Source organism: Alligator sinensis, unplaced genomic scaffold (genome assembly GCF_000455745.1).
Source record: "Alligator sinensis unplaced genomic scaffold, ASM45574v1 scaffold382_2, whole genome shotgun sequence".
Classification (NCBI taxonomy): Eukaryota; Metazoa; Chordata; order Crocodylia; family Alligatoridae; genus Alligator; species Alligator sinensis.
In genome coordinates this window covers 665,179-681,402 of record NW_005841978.1, presented here as the reverse complement: position 1 = coordinate 681,402, position 16,224 = coordinate 665,179, and the positions used below count along the sequence as shown (strand labels likewise).

General features: G+C 38.9%; 1 protein-coding gene across 1 annotated transcript in view; it reads left to right on the top strand.

Annotated features, from left to right (window-relative positions):
- The window catches only part of NCAM2 (neural cell adhesion molecule 2), a 260,790-nt gene that overhangs the window by 128,538 nt on the left and 116,028 nt on the right, over nucleotides 1–16,224 (top strand). The window contains exon 12 of the mRNA XM_025200916.1: nucleotides 10,443–10,616. Within this exon, the coding sequence (XP_025056701.1) occupies nucleotides 10,443–10,616 (174 nt within the window). The remainder of the gene's footprint in view (nucleotides 1–10,442; nucleotides 10,617–16,224) is intronic.

The window sequence follows — 16,224 nt, the reverse complement described above, 5'->3', positions numbered from 1 at the left end:
ATATTTAAATGAGGAGATGGATTGGATTTTACCAGTTATCATGGTATTGCACTCCTATCCATAGCTTGGAAGAGCCCCACCCTCATTCTCCTCAGTAGACTCACCTTCTTCACTAAGAAAATTCTACCCAAATCCCAATGTGGTTTCACACAGGTAAGAGGTACCATACATATTTTTGCTAGACAACTGCAGAAGCATTTCAAGCAAGACTGAGTTGTTTATATGGACCTCAATGACCTGACTAAAGCCTTTGATTCAATCAACAGAGAGGCACTATGGAAGATCTTAATGAGATTTGGATGTCTGCCAAAATTTGTTACCATTATTAGACTTCTTCTGAATGACATGACAGCAGCCATCCTAAGCAATGGATCTGAAACAGACTTCTTCACTACCAAATCCAGAGGCAAGCAGGGATGTGTGATTACACCAACACTCATTTCCAGATATATTATAGCTAGTTCACATTTCACAGCTAACAGACTTCTATCTGGAGTCAGCATCCAATACAGCATGGATGGGAATCTCTTGATTATCAACTGGTTACATTTCAAATACAATATAACCAATACTTCTGTTACTGAGCTCCAGGTCATTCTTGACTGCTTCTGTGATGTGTATGAAATGCTTGGGCTCACTGTCAACTTCTCACAAACCAAGGTACTTTACCAACCCAACCCAAATCAACCAGCTGCTCCTCCATGCATTACATTTAGAGGACAATCCTTGGAGAATGTTGAACATTTCGGCTACCTGGGTAGCCAACTTTCCCAAAATGTAAACACAAGTAATGATCAACACTGGATAACATCTATTAGTGTTGCTTTTGGATGTCTCCAAAATTGTGTCTTCAATGATCATCATTAGGATGCAAGCCAAATCTACCAAGCTGTTTTCTCCTTTAATCTATCTCTGGAAATTCCTCCATATTAACTGGAAGGACAGAAAAATGAATGGCAGCATTCTGACTCAGGCAGACACCACTGGCATGGAAGCAATGTTTGTATAGCAGCAGCTCCATTAGACAGGACATGTCATCAGGATGCCTGACAATCTGCTCCCAAAACAGGTCCTGTACTCCCAATTTATTTATGGTCACTGCTGTAGAGGTGGGCAAAGGAAGAGATCCAATGACACCTAGAAAACCAAGATGAAGAAATGTGATATTAATATCAATATTTGGGAGACTTAAGCACTGAACTCAGCCCAATGGTGCTGTGTTCTATGACAAAGCAAACTATGGAGGTGAGAGAAACATCTCATCTATGGAGATGTGAGAGAGAAAGGGAGAGCTGTGACCTAATGTAACCGGGATCTACTCCTTTCTTCTGAAACTATTTTACACATCTGTAGTCAGACATGCAGATCTCAGATCAACCCTCTCGGTCATCTACAGACTTACTGATTACTCCCCTGTCTACTAGAAAACTTATCATCCTTATATCAAGATAATACTGACATTGATATTATATATTGCCAAAACAAAATACTTATATGTGATCAAACAGAAACCTAATATTGGAAACCCAGTGTCTCCTAGTGTCACTAGTTACTGTGCTATTAATATCATTAACTATAAAAGTTGTGCAGAATCTGCATTGCAGTAGTTTCCACAGGTTCCAATCATATCAGGGATGCACTGTACTAAAACCTGTAAAAACACATGGTAAAAAACTGTCTTTGCTTCAAACAATTTACAGTCTTTAGTTCTCTCAGAAACTGTGCATGAATTTAACTACACAGAGCAGACTTGAACGAGCTTTAGTTAAAGCCCCTGATCCATTTTGAAGTGTAAGGCACTGAATACACAAGATGGTGCAGGTGCTTTAATTGGAGCAGCTCCCAAGAACCACTTTAATTAAAGTGCCCCCATGTAAAGATGCTCTTACTGCGCAGCTAATTAATCAGCTACATGGTAAATGCCTCATGTAGACACACCCTCAGAAGGATAAGTTTTAAGGCTGGGAGGGGCAGTCGGAACCCTAGAAACCCATGACGTATTCTCATATCTCATAATTCTAACAGTTGACTGCTGGTTTGTTCCTACTTTTACTATTCAGGTGGCTTTATTTTTGGTTGATTTAAGATTATCCTTTTAATTTTACTCCTTGTAGGTAAAATCTTGACATTATTAAGGTTCTTAGGCTTTTCTTTAATACAGCCAGGGTTTTCACCACTATCTAGCTGTAATTGTAAGTACTAATGTTGAAACACAGAATACTTGAATAATGTATATTATTATAATATGCCAAACATATTATTATTCAGTAGTATTATATAGTAGTTGCATAATGTAAATCACCCAAATACAGCATATATTATTTTACTGAATTAATTTTTGCTTAAGTTCTTCAGAAATCACTGACTTCTTTAGGTATTATTCTAAGGGAGTTTTGCTGGGGCGGGGGTTGTTTGTTTTTTGGGGGTTGGGTTTTTTTGTTTTGTTTTGTTTTTTGCTTTGCTTTGCTTTGCTTTGTTTTCTAGCAGGGCAGACATTATTTTATTTCTGTTTACTGTAACTTGAAAAGTGCTTGTATGGCACAATGCCATTGTCTTTATTTTGGCTGCCATCCTTTAAAGATTAAATTTATTGATGACAGAAGAAAATCCTCTTTTAAACAAGGATTCTGTTTGCAGTAATAGCTTACTTATTACAGGAGAACTGTGCCTGTTCACCCCAGTTATACAAGAGCTATTTAATCAGTATGTAAAGCTACAAGAACAGTTTGAGCATTTCATCCAGTTTCAGATTTGATCCTCCAAGATGCCCACAACTTCTTGAAAGAAAGTTAGGACTCTCAGTTCCCTCTGAAATCCCTATGATTTGGAGTTGTTGGATACCTCAAATAAGATGTTCAGCTCCTGACAATATCAGACTGTTGTTATCTTCCCCTTTTCATTGCTTGAGCATTTGAACTGCTGTATAAACATCTTTAAGAATGCAGAACTGGATTATTTTTTTAATATTTTTCTTGCTATTTATAAGTAATTTTATATCACAACCACAGTTTATGATATAGAAGTCTACTAAAATGTTGTTTTTCTCCTATGATAGGCTTAGGCTTGGCAAGCCAGGTGAGCTTGGCAGATTGTCCCAATGGCTTTCAGAGCCTGAGGTGAGCACAGACATTCCTAGACTTGCCCAAATCTAGTTTAGTCATAATATTATGTGAAATCTCAATATGCAGAGAAAAATACTTTAATTATTATATACACATACTACCTTTTTCTTAAATTTTTACTATTTAAAAAATATTTCACAAAATTTAATGAAATCTCATATTGCTATGAGTAAGCTTAAAATTTTAAGATATGAGTAAAATTTTGTTTAAAACAAAAGATGTTAATGTGAAAGTCATGATAGATAGACATTTTTTTTTCTTTTTAATTAATTCAATATTTAGCAACACAAAGCTGAATTGAATGCAGGGCAGTAAGACCAGGGTATAACTAGGCCATGGGTAGTCCAAAATATGGTTCAAGTGGAGCAGTAGTTTGGGCCAAAATTAAAGTTCAAATCTGAAGGTCAGGAGAAAAAGTTCCACACCAGTCAGGAAACTGAAGAAGCTGATCAGAAGTCAGACCAGGCACTAGAGTAGGTAAGCAGTAATTAAGGTAGACACTTGAGACACAGGTAAGTCTGAGTAGGGTTGCTTAAATCTGACAAAAAATTTAGAATACTGGTAGGTTCTCATCAGCAATCTACTCAATCTTTTTTTTATATCTGACCTTGAAGTAGGGTAGGGTAGGGTTTTATGCAGGGTATAATCTAACCTAGTTACTTCCACTTTCCTCATGAAGATTGACAGGATTATGAAAATAACTGTTACATATCTGGAGTCAGCATGGCCCTGCTCCTATGCCATACCTATGCCTTGCTCCCTGGAGTGGCAATAGGTATTAAAGTCCAAATGAATTAGTCGGTTCACCCTTCTAGGAATTATTGTTCTTGGCTGTAGAATGGTAACATATACATTGTATATATATATAGTGTATATTCATTCAAGTAATGAGAGGTTGCCTGTCTAAACTTTTGTTTATAAAATAGGGATTTAAAAAATATCTGAAATTTACATTTACATTTTCCATTCTGTGTAGAATTGAAAGCAGGAATTGAAACACCTAAAGTAAAAAACTGAATTTATACTTATGGACAACAAGCGAATTCTCATGCTATCTTTTTCATTTTGTATCTAATGATAATAAGGGTACATGAAGGTTAATGAAATGAAGACAGGTGAGAAGAAAGTGTTCCTGGTGGTGGAGCTTCTTATAAATGACCTATGTTACAGAATCAAGCTGTGCTCAAAAATAAGATCAGATAGAGCCATGCTATAGATTCACATTTCATAGCTTACTAATTAGGGTTTTTGTTGCTAGTGCTTTGAAGCTTTTGCTTCTAATAATGCTTGGATTTTCACTATAAGCAAAATTCTTGTAACCTAAACTGCCTGCTCCCTTAGTGAAGAATAGTAATATGCTCCCTTAGTGAAGAATATAGCAATGTAAATATATATACTCTGGAGGGTAGGGCTAGGTTCCAGAAAGACCTGGATAAATTGGAGAAATGTCCCACAGTCGATCAAATAAGATTCAACAAGAACAAGTGAAAAGTCCTGCACTTGGGATGGAATAACCACATGTGCAAATACAGACTGGGAAGGACTGACTAGGCTGCAGTACTACAGAGAAGGACATGGACCCTAAGCTGAGTATGAGCCTACAGTGTATTCTTGTTGCAAAAAAAAGCCAACAACATACTGGGTTGTATTAACAGGAGTGTCACTTGCTCTCTATTTAGTACTGGTAATGCCTCACCTGGAGTGCCACATCCAATTTTAGGCCCCTCACTTCAAAAAGGATGTGGACTATTTGGAAGAATCTAGCAAAGAGCAACAAAATGATCAGAGGCCTGGGAGACGGGTCCTGTGAATAAAAGCTGAAGGAGCCAGGGTTATTTAGTCTGGAGAAGAGAAGACCGTGGGGGATTTGATAATAGTCTTCAAATACCTTCAGGGTAATCATAGAAAGGATGGAGATGGGCTTTTCTCTGTGGCCGCATTGGACATGACTAGGAGCGACAGTTTTAAGCTGCAGCAGGAGAAATTTAGACTGGAATTTAGGAGGAACTTTCTAATTATGAAGATGGTCAAGCATTTGAAACATCCTCCCTAGGGAAATTGTGAAATCTCCATCCTTGGAAGTTTTCAAGAGCAGGTTAGACAGACATGTGGCTGGGATGATTTAATCTGGGAAGATCCTGCCTTGAGCAGGGAGTTGGACTAGGTGGCCTTCTGGTAGGGACCCATTAGGTCCCTACCAGCCCTACTTTTCTATGATCCTGTTCTATGGAGAGATATGTTTGTTTGTTTTTTGTATAGTTATTCCCCACCACTTCCAAATTTAAAGTAGTTCCATTAGAATTACCAAAGTAGATCAGGGCCAACTAGATTTCAATTCTGAAACTTGCCATTCAAAGCTACAGCAGTATCAGGACAGCAACTGAACTTATTAGTGATGATGCAATAAACAGGCATAGTCTTTCTTCTAATGAGGTTTCTAACTGCTCAATGCACAATAAAATAACTTTAATATACATCTATTTGCTAATGGGTGGGTTCTTACTGCCAAGGGGATAAAGTTTTTACTCAGACCTTAAGACAAAGACAAAAACTCCCAGTGCATTTTCAAGAAACACTGTATGAATGGCTTAAGTTTTTAAGTAAAAATTAAGTTTAACTGTAACTGAGGGTGAAGTTACATGTTATACTTGGACCTTACTAAATTTGTGGAATGTTAAGCAATGTGAACAGTTCCATGGTAAGAGTTAATACCATTTCTTGTGTGTATAGCTCTGACTTGCCACTAGAGGACTGGCAAGCAGGAGCATGGCTAGAAGCCAGGACACCTGGGGCACATCCAAATGAGTGCATTCATGCAGTATGTGGTGCCACAGTCACATTTGCAGTGCCATGAACAACACAGTCCAGCATTCTTCATACTGCAAGAATGTGCTGCCCGAATATGTGCTGCTCTGATGTTTTTTTCCCCATGGGTTTTTTTGACCCCTGGATATCCGGGGATCAAAAAAAAAAACAGAGAAAAAAAACCAAAACAGTGCATGCTTGGGCAGGATCACCATCGTTGCAGCCCTGGAAGGCCCCCAGGACACCGGGTAAGGCTTCTGGGGCCAGCACAGTGTTGGCTCCAGCCTCCCCTACTGCCCCTGGGGTAACTTGACATGCCAAAGCATGTGTAGTCTGGGCATTCCCCAGGGACAAGTAGTTGTGGTGCAGGTGCACTGCTGCTACCTGTCTCTGGGGAACCAAACGATATATGTCTCGAGGTGCCCCTGGGCTCTGTTCCTGCTCTGAGTGAGAAAGGCATGGGAGAGAAGGGTTTCAGTGATGGAAGCATAGAACTGGGAGAGACAGTGAATGAAGCTATAGGGAGCAGGGAAGCATGCCTCCCCACAGCTTCATGTTACCTCCATGCTAAACCCCAGAAAGCTACAGCACCCAAAGGAGAACTGGCAGCTTTGGGGGGAAATGGGACAGGCAGTTTAGGAAGATTTCAATTAACCTCAAGGAACTGAGGTAAATTGAAATTTTCCATGGCTTTTGCCTACCTCCAGGCAAAAGGTGTAACCCTTTCCAGGGAAGACTGGGGGCCTAAAATTGCACTGGGGGGCCTCAGGTGAGGTCAGCAGGGGGTGGTGGAGGGCACCCCAAAGCACAGAACTCTTCCCCCCCCCCAAAAACACCTCACCCCAGGACAGGTATGGGGGGGCCTGTGGAGGAAGGCCCCAACCTCCATATTTCTACCTCTCAGGTGTGAAGTTCTGATCACTGCATGGCCCCTCCTGGCACTAGCAGAGCCCAGCCTGCCCCCAAGCAGTTCCTAAGCAGAAGAGTTTGGGAGGGTAGAAAATTTGTTCATGAAGCAGGAGGTGGGGAGCAGGGCTCAGAGTAGTGCACCCTGGACTGCAAGTTTCTCATTTTCTCTCCATGGAGAAGACGGAAATTATCCTAACACAGGGGTGGGCAAAATGCGGCCCGCAGGCCAGATGCCGCCCGCCACGCCATTCTATCCGGCCCGCGGGGCCCCTAAAAAATTTAGAAAATTAATAATTATCTGTCCCCAGCTGCCTGTCATGCAGCCCCCGATGGCTTGCCAAAACTCAGTAAGCGCTCCTCCGCCCAAAATAATTGCCCGCCCCTGTCCTAACACAATCTGGATAGCACAGCCCAGAGTTAGCCCTTACCTGAAGTGGCATAACTCTTAGTAGGAGTTAACGAGCTTTCATGTGTAGATGCTTAAGTACATGCTTAATGTTTATCTGGATCTGGGACATAGTCATAAGTCCCTTATAGGATCTACTTAATATTCTTTACATAACTCCAAGATTGGACTGGAGTTCGCACTGGACTCAGTGTACTGATGTTCTGTCTCTTAGCTTGCCATTAGGGAAAAGGAATATATTTATACAATGTGAAAGAAATAGTAGATATCTTAAATTATTTTATTCAAAGGAAAATAAAGCAGCTGTTCTTAATTGTGGCTAGTGACATTTGTTTTTTGTCCTATTTACATCAGATGACTCACTGTATGCATATATAAAACTGCATCAAATTTGATTTGTCATGCTGAAAAGTTCCTAAATTATAAGTGGCATTCTTTACAGGATGTGCATTTAATATACTATTACGAGTAACTGTTCAAGTGGGTTTCACACTTTCATAAGTAGGTTCCTTTTAAACATTTTGGCATGTTGTTATTTTTTCTGGACAGTATTTTACTAGTTTTTAACAAGAATGTATTTGATGTTCAATACTGAAAAGGAACTGAGCATGATATATGTCTCAAAACAATTGCATTCAGCTCTCCAGGAGGAAAAGATGTAGGACATTCCTGTCTATGCCTGGGATGTTTTCTTCAATGTGCCATGTGTATCATAATGTATTCTATGCACATATATATATATATAAAAAAAAAAAGGCAGACTATGCAACGGAAACAACTGCCATGACTTTTCACTCCCCAAAGCACATAAGAATCCTGAACCCCACTTTTGGCAGTCCCTCCCTTCCCTTAGGTTCTTGGCAGGACCTCCCCTCTCCTGCCCTTCCGTTCCCCCATCACCCTCTTTACTCATGCCTCTGAGTGCAGGGACATCCACCTGCTGCTCTTCCAGAGGCTTATGTCCCACTCAAGCTGGAGCTGCAGGAAGTGGCTGCATGAAAAGCCAGATTTGGCCAGTGACAACAACCATGGTGCCCATGGTGAATGGGTTATCCTGTCCTTGCTGGAGGAGCACCCAGAGGGGCTAGGCAGGGAGAAAGAACTTGTCCACTGCCTCTGTCCCCAGCCAAATCTGACTCTCTGTGGAGCCGCTCCCTGAAGCCCTGACAGGAATGGAGCAGGAGTGGCTCTAGAGCTCCCCCCATTCCTGAAGCAGCAAGGAACAGCAGGGACAACAGAGTGGTGGTAAAAGAGGGAGGAAATGGCATGTGCTGCTGACCATTAAAGGGAATAGGCCAGTGTTTATTTCACTTAGCAATAGTAATCTCTCCTTCCTGGGCAGATCTGCATCCACTTCTCTCAAGGTTTCTCCCAGCAAGTGTTCTGGAGTGCACCATTCTCCTTTTTTTTTCTATTGGACCTATCCCAATATTGCTTGATAGCTTGAATCCTGTCAGATTGTGTCTCCTCACTTGTTTCCAGTGCAAGTGTTCTGACTACTGGTGACCACTTTTTCCTCCTCTTCTGGTCATATTTTTTAATAAAAGCCATGACTCCCTATTTTCTGCTATACTTACTACAGTCAGTATGTCCTAGACATGCAAGAAGTATGCCTACTTACTGGACCTCTCAGGGGACTTGTATGTGGAGATGACTGGTTTCTCTATTCCAGAATGACTTAAATGTGAGCTGGATAGTAAGACACTCAGCCCTACTAAAGTGATGGCAGTTCTGGGCATATCCAGTAGAACTCTAGGCAAATTTTTGCCAAATTTTCTGGCAAAACTTGGATGCCTGTAGACTCTTAAATTTTATCTTAAGCAACAATGTGCTTTTTTGATCAGGTCCTTAATGATTTAAGCATAGCAACCATTTTAGGATTCTGAATCTTCCCTTTTGTGTGAGAGCTAGGAAGATGAATGTGCCCTTAAATAATCTTTTTGTACTTTAATTGTTGGCATTTTTTTCCATTTTTGCTTATATTAATTCAGATACTAATATTTGATAGAATTTCAGATTGATTGATTGATTATTTCATTCCAGAAGTCCTATATCCCTTTAAAAGTCTTCAGTTTATGTGATTTGGCATAGTAAATGGATAAATGTTAGTTATCTTTAGACTTCTGTGTATCCTTGTTAACATTTGTACCATGCTACTCAGAAACAGAGGAAGTGCATTTTCCCCATGTTGCAAGGTAATGTGAAATATCACATCAAATATGCAAGCAAGAAGTAAATTACATGTAGACCAAATCAAAATCTATCATACTTAAAAACAGTTGGACTTTTGCACAGAACACAAAAATGCTCCCTTGCCCCTATACTTCTTTATATTTATAACATTCATAGCCAGAACCTCTGTGAAGATCCTTAAAATGTATCTTTTTTCCTGTTATGTGGGATATGTTGTAATATAGTGTTTCTGCTTCTGACTCTGAAATCAATTTTTAATTTTTATTTCATATCTTAGAATCTCAATAATGTGAACCCCTGCTTAATATTTTTTGCAACCCATTCAGTATTTTGAATTACAGACAAAACATTTAATCCCTACAATTTTCAAGTTAATCCTTTATCTGAAATAAGAAAAGACACCTTATATAAAGTTTCCTTAATAACACTGTGGAGTCCAATCTGTCAAAAAGAAATGAGTGCTCAGCTGCAGTGTTTTGGGTTTTTTAAATAATAAAAATGGCTAAATGCTGTCATATGAACATCTCCATATTTTGTTTGCTTAATCTTGGATACTTTCAAATCTGAATGACCTAGTGAGACATAACTGTTTCTTATATCTGTATTTGATGTAAAGTTTTTTTATCCTCATTTACATAATTATACAGTAAACTAAATAATCAGATACTCCTAAGTTTTCCTCTGACTGTTCGCTGTTAGAAAGATGAAAGAGAGACAAATGTGAAACAATTTCCTTGCAGAACTGGAATTATGCTCTTAACACATTTTGAGTATTGTTTAATTGCTCATATAAGAAAATGTGTTTCATTTCCCCCTGGTTTCATATTATGGAACTTACTATAAACTCAACTAAAAAAGAAGTGTTCTGAAATCATATGCATGAAATATTTTATAGCCTATTTTTTTCTTGAAAATGTAGACTATTTGAGATAGATTTTCAGATACTAGCTGTGGATTATTTAGTAACCAGTGCTCAATAAAACTGATGTTTGTTTGTTCTTTTCTAGATGTGCCGTCCAGTCCCTACGGAGTGAAAATTCTAGAGTTGTCACAGACTACTGCCAAGGTGTCTTTCAATAAGCCAGACTCACATGGAGGTGTCCCCATTCATCATTACCAAGTGGATGTAAAAGAAGTGACTTCAGAGACCTGGAAAATAGTGCGCTCCCATGGAGTTCAAAGTGAGTCTGCAATAAGAGAACTAGATTTTTTTTTATAATGTTTTGTTAAAAGAATATCAATATGAGTTAAGTCTTTGTTGGTATGACCCATCATTATGACACCAGGGACCATATCTTCAGACAATATGTGCTTTTGAGTCCTTATAATCTTGTAAAAGCAAATTGACATGATTCTCTAGTTTTGAATATTAAAATATGCATTAAATATGCATTTAATTGAGAAATAATAAAGGACTACAGCATGCCATTTTAAATCTGATGATTAATTATTGAGTTTGAACTACTTGGTAAAACCTTACATTCCCATTAGTCTTCATTACATATGTTTCAAAACATAATTATAGAATATTATATAATAAATGATTGATTAATGCTACAGTAAATATTGTTTTTATGAAATATACATGGTCAAGATGCTAGGCAGATGGAATCAAATCTTAGTCAACCTTCTGCATTATTTCAAAGTCAGAAAATATCTATAAATCTCCGTAAGCAGCAGAGGAGTCTACTGGCATGGGTGTCAGAGTGCTGTTAGAGTCCAGTAGTCCCCAACAGACATACATATCATTTGGTGGTGTTAGCAGGTACTATAGGTTAGAGCAGGGGTTTTCAACCAGGGGTACGTGTACCCCAGCGGGTACTTGGGATGGCCTCAGGGGGTACTCGGCAGCGGGCACTGCTACCACCACTTCCAGTGCCGCCAGCACGCTCACCGATTGGCTGTGGGCTCTCCCACTGCCCCCCTCCCCATTCATCTGGCCACTGGAGGACTCTACTGTCCACTGGGGGTACACTGGCCCAAAAAGGTTGAAAAATCCTGGGTTAGAGCATCCCTGAGATGATGTGAGAGGGTTGACTGGTTTCCAGCTATCTACAGGTTGCCAGATCACAAATTTGGCCAATACGTAAATGTGGGTGCAGACATATATTATGATTGTTTGAAAGTAAATGTACTTTGAATTATAATTTATAGTAAATTTACTTTGCAGTAAAAGGTGAAAGCAGTGTTAGCTGTCTCAAGCTGGCTGCCGACAACAGATCCTATTTCAGTGCTTACCTGGCCATAAAATGGTGAGAGTGACTTGCAGAGCAAATGGCTCCCTCAGAATGAAAAAGACTAGGGGAGTAGTAAAGTTATTACACACTTTTCCAGGACTAACTTTACCCTGTATTTGAGTGATTTACTATGAAATAGGGTTGTGTATCATACATGTGCTCCAAATTTACCCTATAGTAAAACTTCCCTCTCTCTCTCTCTCTCTCTCTCTCTCTCACTTTCATTCACTCATACACACGCACAGATTGAAGAATTATATTCCAGATCATCTCTTTATCTTCAATATTTTATCAGATCTATAATTATGACATAATACAATGGCTCATTTTTTATTTTAAACATTTTTGGTAAATCATGCTAATTGTCACAAATGTCCTAATTAAGATGGCATGACTCTATCAAGTAAAGCTTCTCATTCCCCCAAATTAACACATCATAAAACTTCCACTTTTTGGTGCTGCTTCCTCCCTCTGCAAATTTTTTGAAAATCTTTTGGCCATTTAATGGTTAAAAATGCTGCCAAATCATTAATACAGTATGATGCATTACAATACACTCTCATTTTTGGGGACAAGAAAAATTCAAGTTTTTTAAGGTGGTAAGTTTTAAATCAAACTCAAAACTTTGCCAAACTAAGGATCAAAACATGACCTTTTAGCAACTTAAAACAATGTGTAGATCTGGTTACACGTTTTTGGACAGAACACTTCTGCATCCCTCAGAAAGGGCCAGTGCACAGAAAAAGGATTTGCAGAAGTGTGAAAGGTATGAAAGGGGTAAAATATGAAAATATATGTGAAAATATGTTTTTTATGAAAATAGGGTTGAAATATTATGCCTTTTTTCAAAGACAATTATATATTTCTCTGATTATAAATTTGGAAGACTACGCTTCATAATTTTGACTACAGGTGGAAATACCATAAAATATGGAGGTGGTATGTTTAAAATTTCAAAATAAAAACATTTTGTGAGATTTTCATCACCTTCAGGATTGTTGATCAAGAAGTTTTAGAAAATTATAAATGGTAAAGTGTATCAGAACTAAACCATGGCATGAAATGCACATGGATATATGTGTTTCTTTTGTCACCATGTACGGTAGCGTAATAACATATTTTAAGTTCCTGTCCTTAAAATGTATATTTACTTCCTAACCTTTAGTGGAGAAGAAGAAATAAGAGGAGGAGGAAGACTTTTGGCAGTTGATAGTATCACTGGTGGAGGGGTGGCACTCTAAATCAAAAACTGTATTGAATCAAATACAGTAGATTTTTAAACCAATAAGAGAGGAACCATAGAATCGTTGTGGATAGAAACCCCAGGTTTCAATGGAAAAAAGGACATCTGGGGATATATTATCGACCCCCAGACAAGGATGGAAGCAGCAAGCTTGAAATGCTAAGAGAATTGAGAGGCTGCGACAGTAGAAAATGCAGTAATAATGGCAACTTCAGCTACTAACAAATAGACATTGTCAATCTAAAATCAGGCTGGATTACAGAGACCAAATTTCTTAATGTTATTAAAGACTGCTCCCTGGAGTAGTTAGTCCTGGAACCTACAAGAGGAAAGGCCATTCTTGACCTAGTCCTAAGTAGTGCACAGGATGAGTGTTATTGAGCCACTCAGCAGTAGTGACCACAATACAATTGGGTTTGACATCCATGTATGAGGAGAGACAATAAAATCTACCACAGTAGCCTTGAACTTAAAAAAGGGAGACTATACCAAAATGAGGAAGCTAGTTAGAAGTTAAAAGGGGGCCCTAAAGAAATGAGGAACTTGCAGGTAGCATGAGAATTGCTTAAAAATACTAGATTAGAGGCACAGAGCAAATGCATGCTGCAAATAAAAATACATAAATAAAAGAAAGCAGACTAAAAGAAAGCCAGCATGGTTTAATGGCAGAATTGCAGAGGCAATAAGCAGAAAAAGGCCTTCTTTCAAAAAATGGAAGTCAGATTCTAATATAGGAAGTTAAAAAGCACATAACCACTGGCAAGGCCAATATTAATCTGTAATAAGACAAGATAAGAGAGAATTTGAGAAGAAACTTGCTAAAGACACAAAAGATAACAATAACAATTTCTTTAAATGTATTAGAAGCTAAAGACCTGCCAGGGAGTCATTTGGGCTTTTGGGTGATCACAGTGTAAAAGGGGTGCTAAAGGATGACATGGCCATTGCTGAGAAACTAAATGTGTTATTTGCATCTGCCTTCACTGTGGAAGATGAGGGAAATTTTGTTACCAGATGCACTCCTGAGCCAAACTGAGGTTTCAGTCGATGAGGTTGTAGAGGAAATTGATAAACTAAACAGTAGCAAATCACCAGGACCTGATGTCATTCACCCTAGCGTTCTGAAGGAGTTTGGAAATGCAACCTGTCATTTAAAACAGCCTTGGTACCAGAGGACTAGAGGTTTGTCAATGTGAGTACCATATTTTAATATGATGTAGTCTCTAGATGGAACTATAGGCAGTGAACCTAACTTGTGTTTCTGGAAAGCTGGCAGAAAGAATAATTAAAAAAAAAAGAAAAAGAATTGTTCAGCATATGGATGAGTAAGACTTGCTGGGGAGGAATCAACATGGCTTTGTCAAAGGGAGACTGTGACTTACCAACCTACTAGAGTTCTTTAAGGGTGTCAGTAAGCTGGTGGAACAGGGAGGTCTCCAGAAAGCTTTGACAAGGTCCCCCATCAGAGGCTCTTAACTAAACTAGGTGGTCATGGGTTTACATGTAATGTCCACTCATGGATTACACACTGGCTCTAGGATGGAAAGCAGAATGAGTATAAATGGTCAACTTTCAAGATGGAAAGAAGTAAACAGCAGGCTTTCCCAGAGATCTGTGTTGGAACCAGTGCTGTTTAACATATTCATAAATGATCTGGAAAAGGGTGTGAGTAGTGAGGTGGCTAAATTTGTGGATGACACAAAATTATTCAAAGTAGTAAAGACCAAGGCAGGCTGTGAGGAATTACAGAAGGATCTGACATGACTGAGTGATTGAATTTCATTTAGTAAATTTAGTTGCCCAATGTAGATAAGTGTAAGTGGTACACCTGGGCAAAAATAACCTGAATTATACACACAAGGATAGGATTTACATTAGCTGTTACCACACAAGAAAGATACCTGGGAGTCATAGATGTTCACTAAAAACATCAGCTCAGTGCTCAGCAGCTGTCAAAAAGGCAACTCAAGTTTTAAGGGTTATTAAGAAAGGAATTGTAAACAAAACTGAAAGTATCATCATAAATCCTTGGTGAGTCCACACCTTGAATACTGTTCCCAATTCTGGTCCCCACCCCTTAAAAAGGATATTAAAGAACTAGATTAGTGGTATGAGGAGAGACTAAAGAGACTAGGCCTATTCAGTTTAGAAGCGATGCTTGAGGCGGGGATATGATAAGGTTTCATGAAATACTACATGGTGTAGAGAAAGGAAATAGGGATTTATTATTTACTGTCTCTCACAGTAGAAGAACTAGGAGTCACAAAAGGAAGCTAGATAGTAAGTTTCAAACTAACAAAAGGAAGTCCTTTTTTTCACAGTGGGCACATCTACATGTGATGCTTTAATGCACATTAGCCTAAATTAATGGATGTGTCTACACATGAGCGCCCTTAATGCGCATTAAAAATGGCAAATTGAGGCTATTTCTGCCCAAATTTATCACCAGAGTGGAATAAGATAGTCCACCTTTAATCTGATAAGTCTTGCCAATATCAAAAGTCTTGCCAAATATCAAAGCATTTTTTTCACAATGGGATCAACTGTTGGACCAGCTACCCAGCCATGACTGTATACTACTATACTGTATACAAACTGCTGCTTGAGAGAAATCTGTTGAAGTTCTTTTCAGATACTGTGACAGAGAAAAGTAACTATCCTTGCCTCTCACAACAATAATGCATGAGAAGTTTTAAAGTCTGCTATAATGCAACAGTAAATGCAGGCATCATATTTAGGTGCGAATAGTTAAAGTGCATTAACAAATATCTGGATGTATTAAAGCGCATTAACACTGTGTGTGTGCGCTCACTTGGGACTAACTGGAGTCCCAAGTCAGTCCATACAAACAGCATTAATGTGCTTTAATGCCTGTACATGTAGGCGCCTGTCTAAACCTGCTTAATGTGCATTAAGCTAATGTGGTGTGCTAAATTTAGGTGTGCTTAAGTTCACATTTAGATATGCCTGGAGTGTAATTAAAGTGTGGAACTCATTAACACCAGATGTTGTGGAAACTGACAGTTTAGCTAGATTCAAAAAGGAACAGGACAAATTCTTGGAGAACAGGTGCATCAGTAGCTATTGAGCATGGGAATTAGGGATATAGCCTCTGAATTAGACAGTCCTAAACCTTAAATGCTGGAGGCTTCAAGTGAGAGAGGAACAGTGAAAAAGAAACCCTGGTCATACCCAGTTCACTCTTCCTTTCAGCATCCACTGTCTGGCACTGTGGGCACATCTACACATGCATTAATAAGTCATTTGTAATGTGCATTACATTTAGTACCTCCAATGTGGGCATTAGGC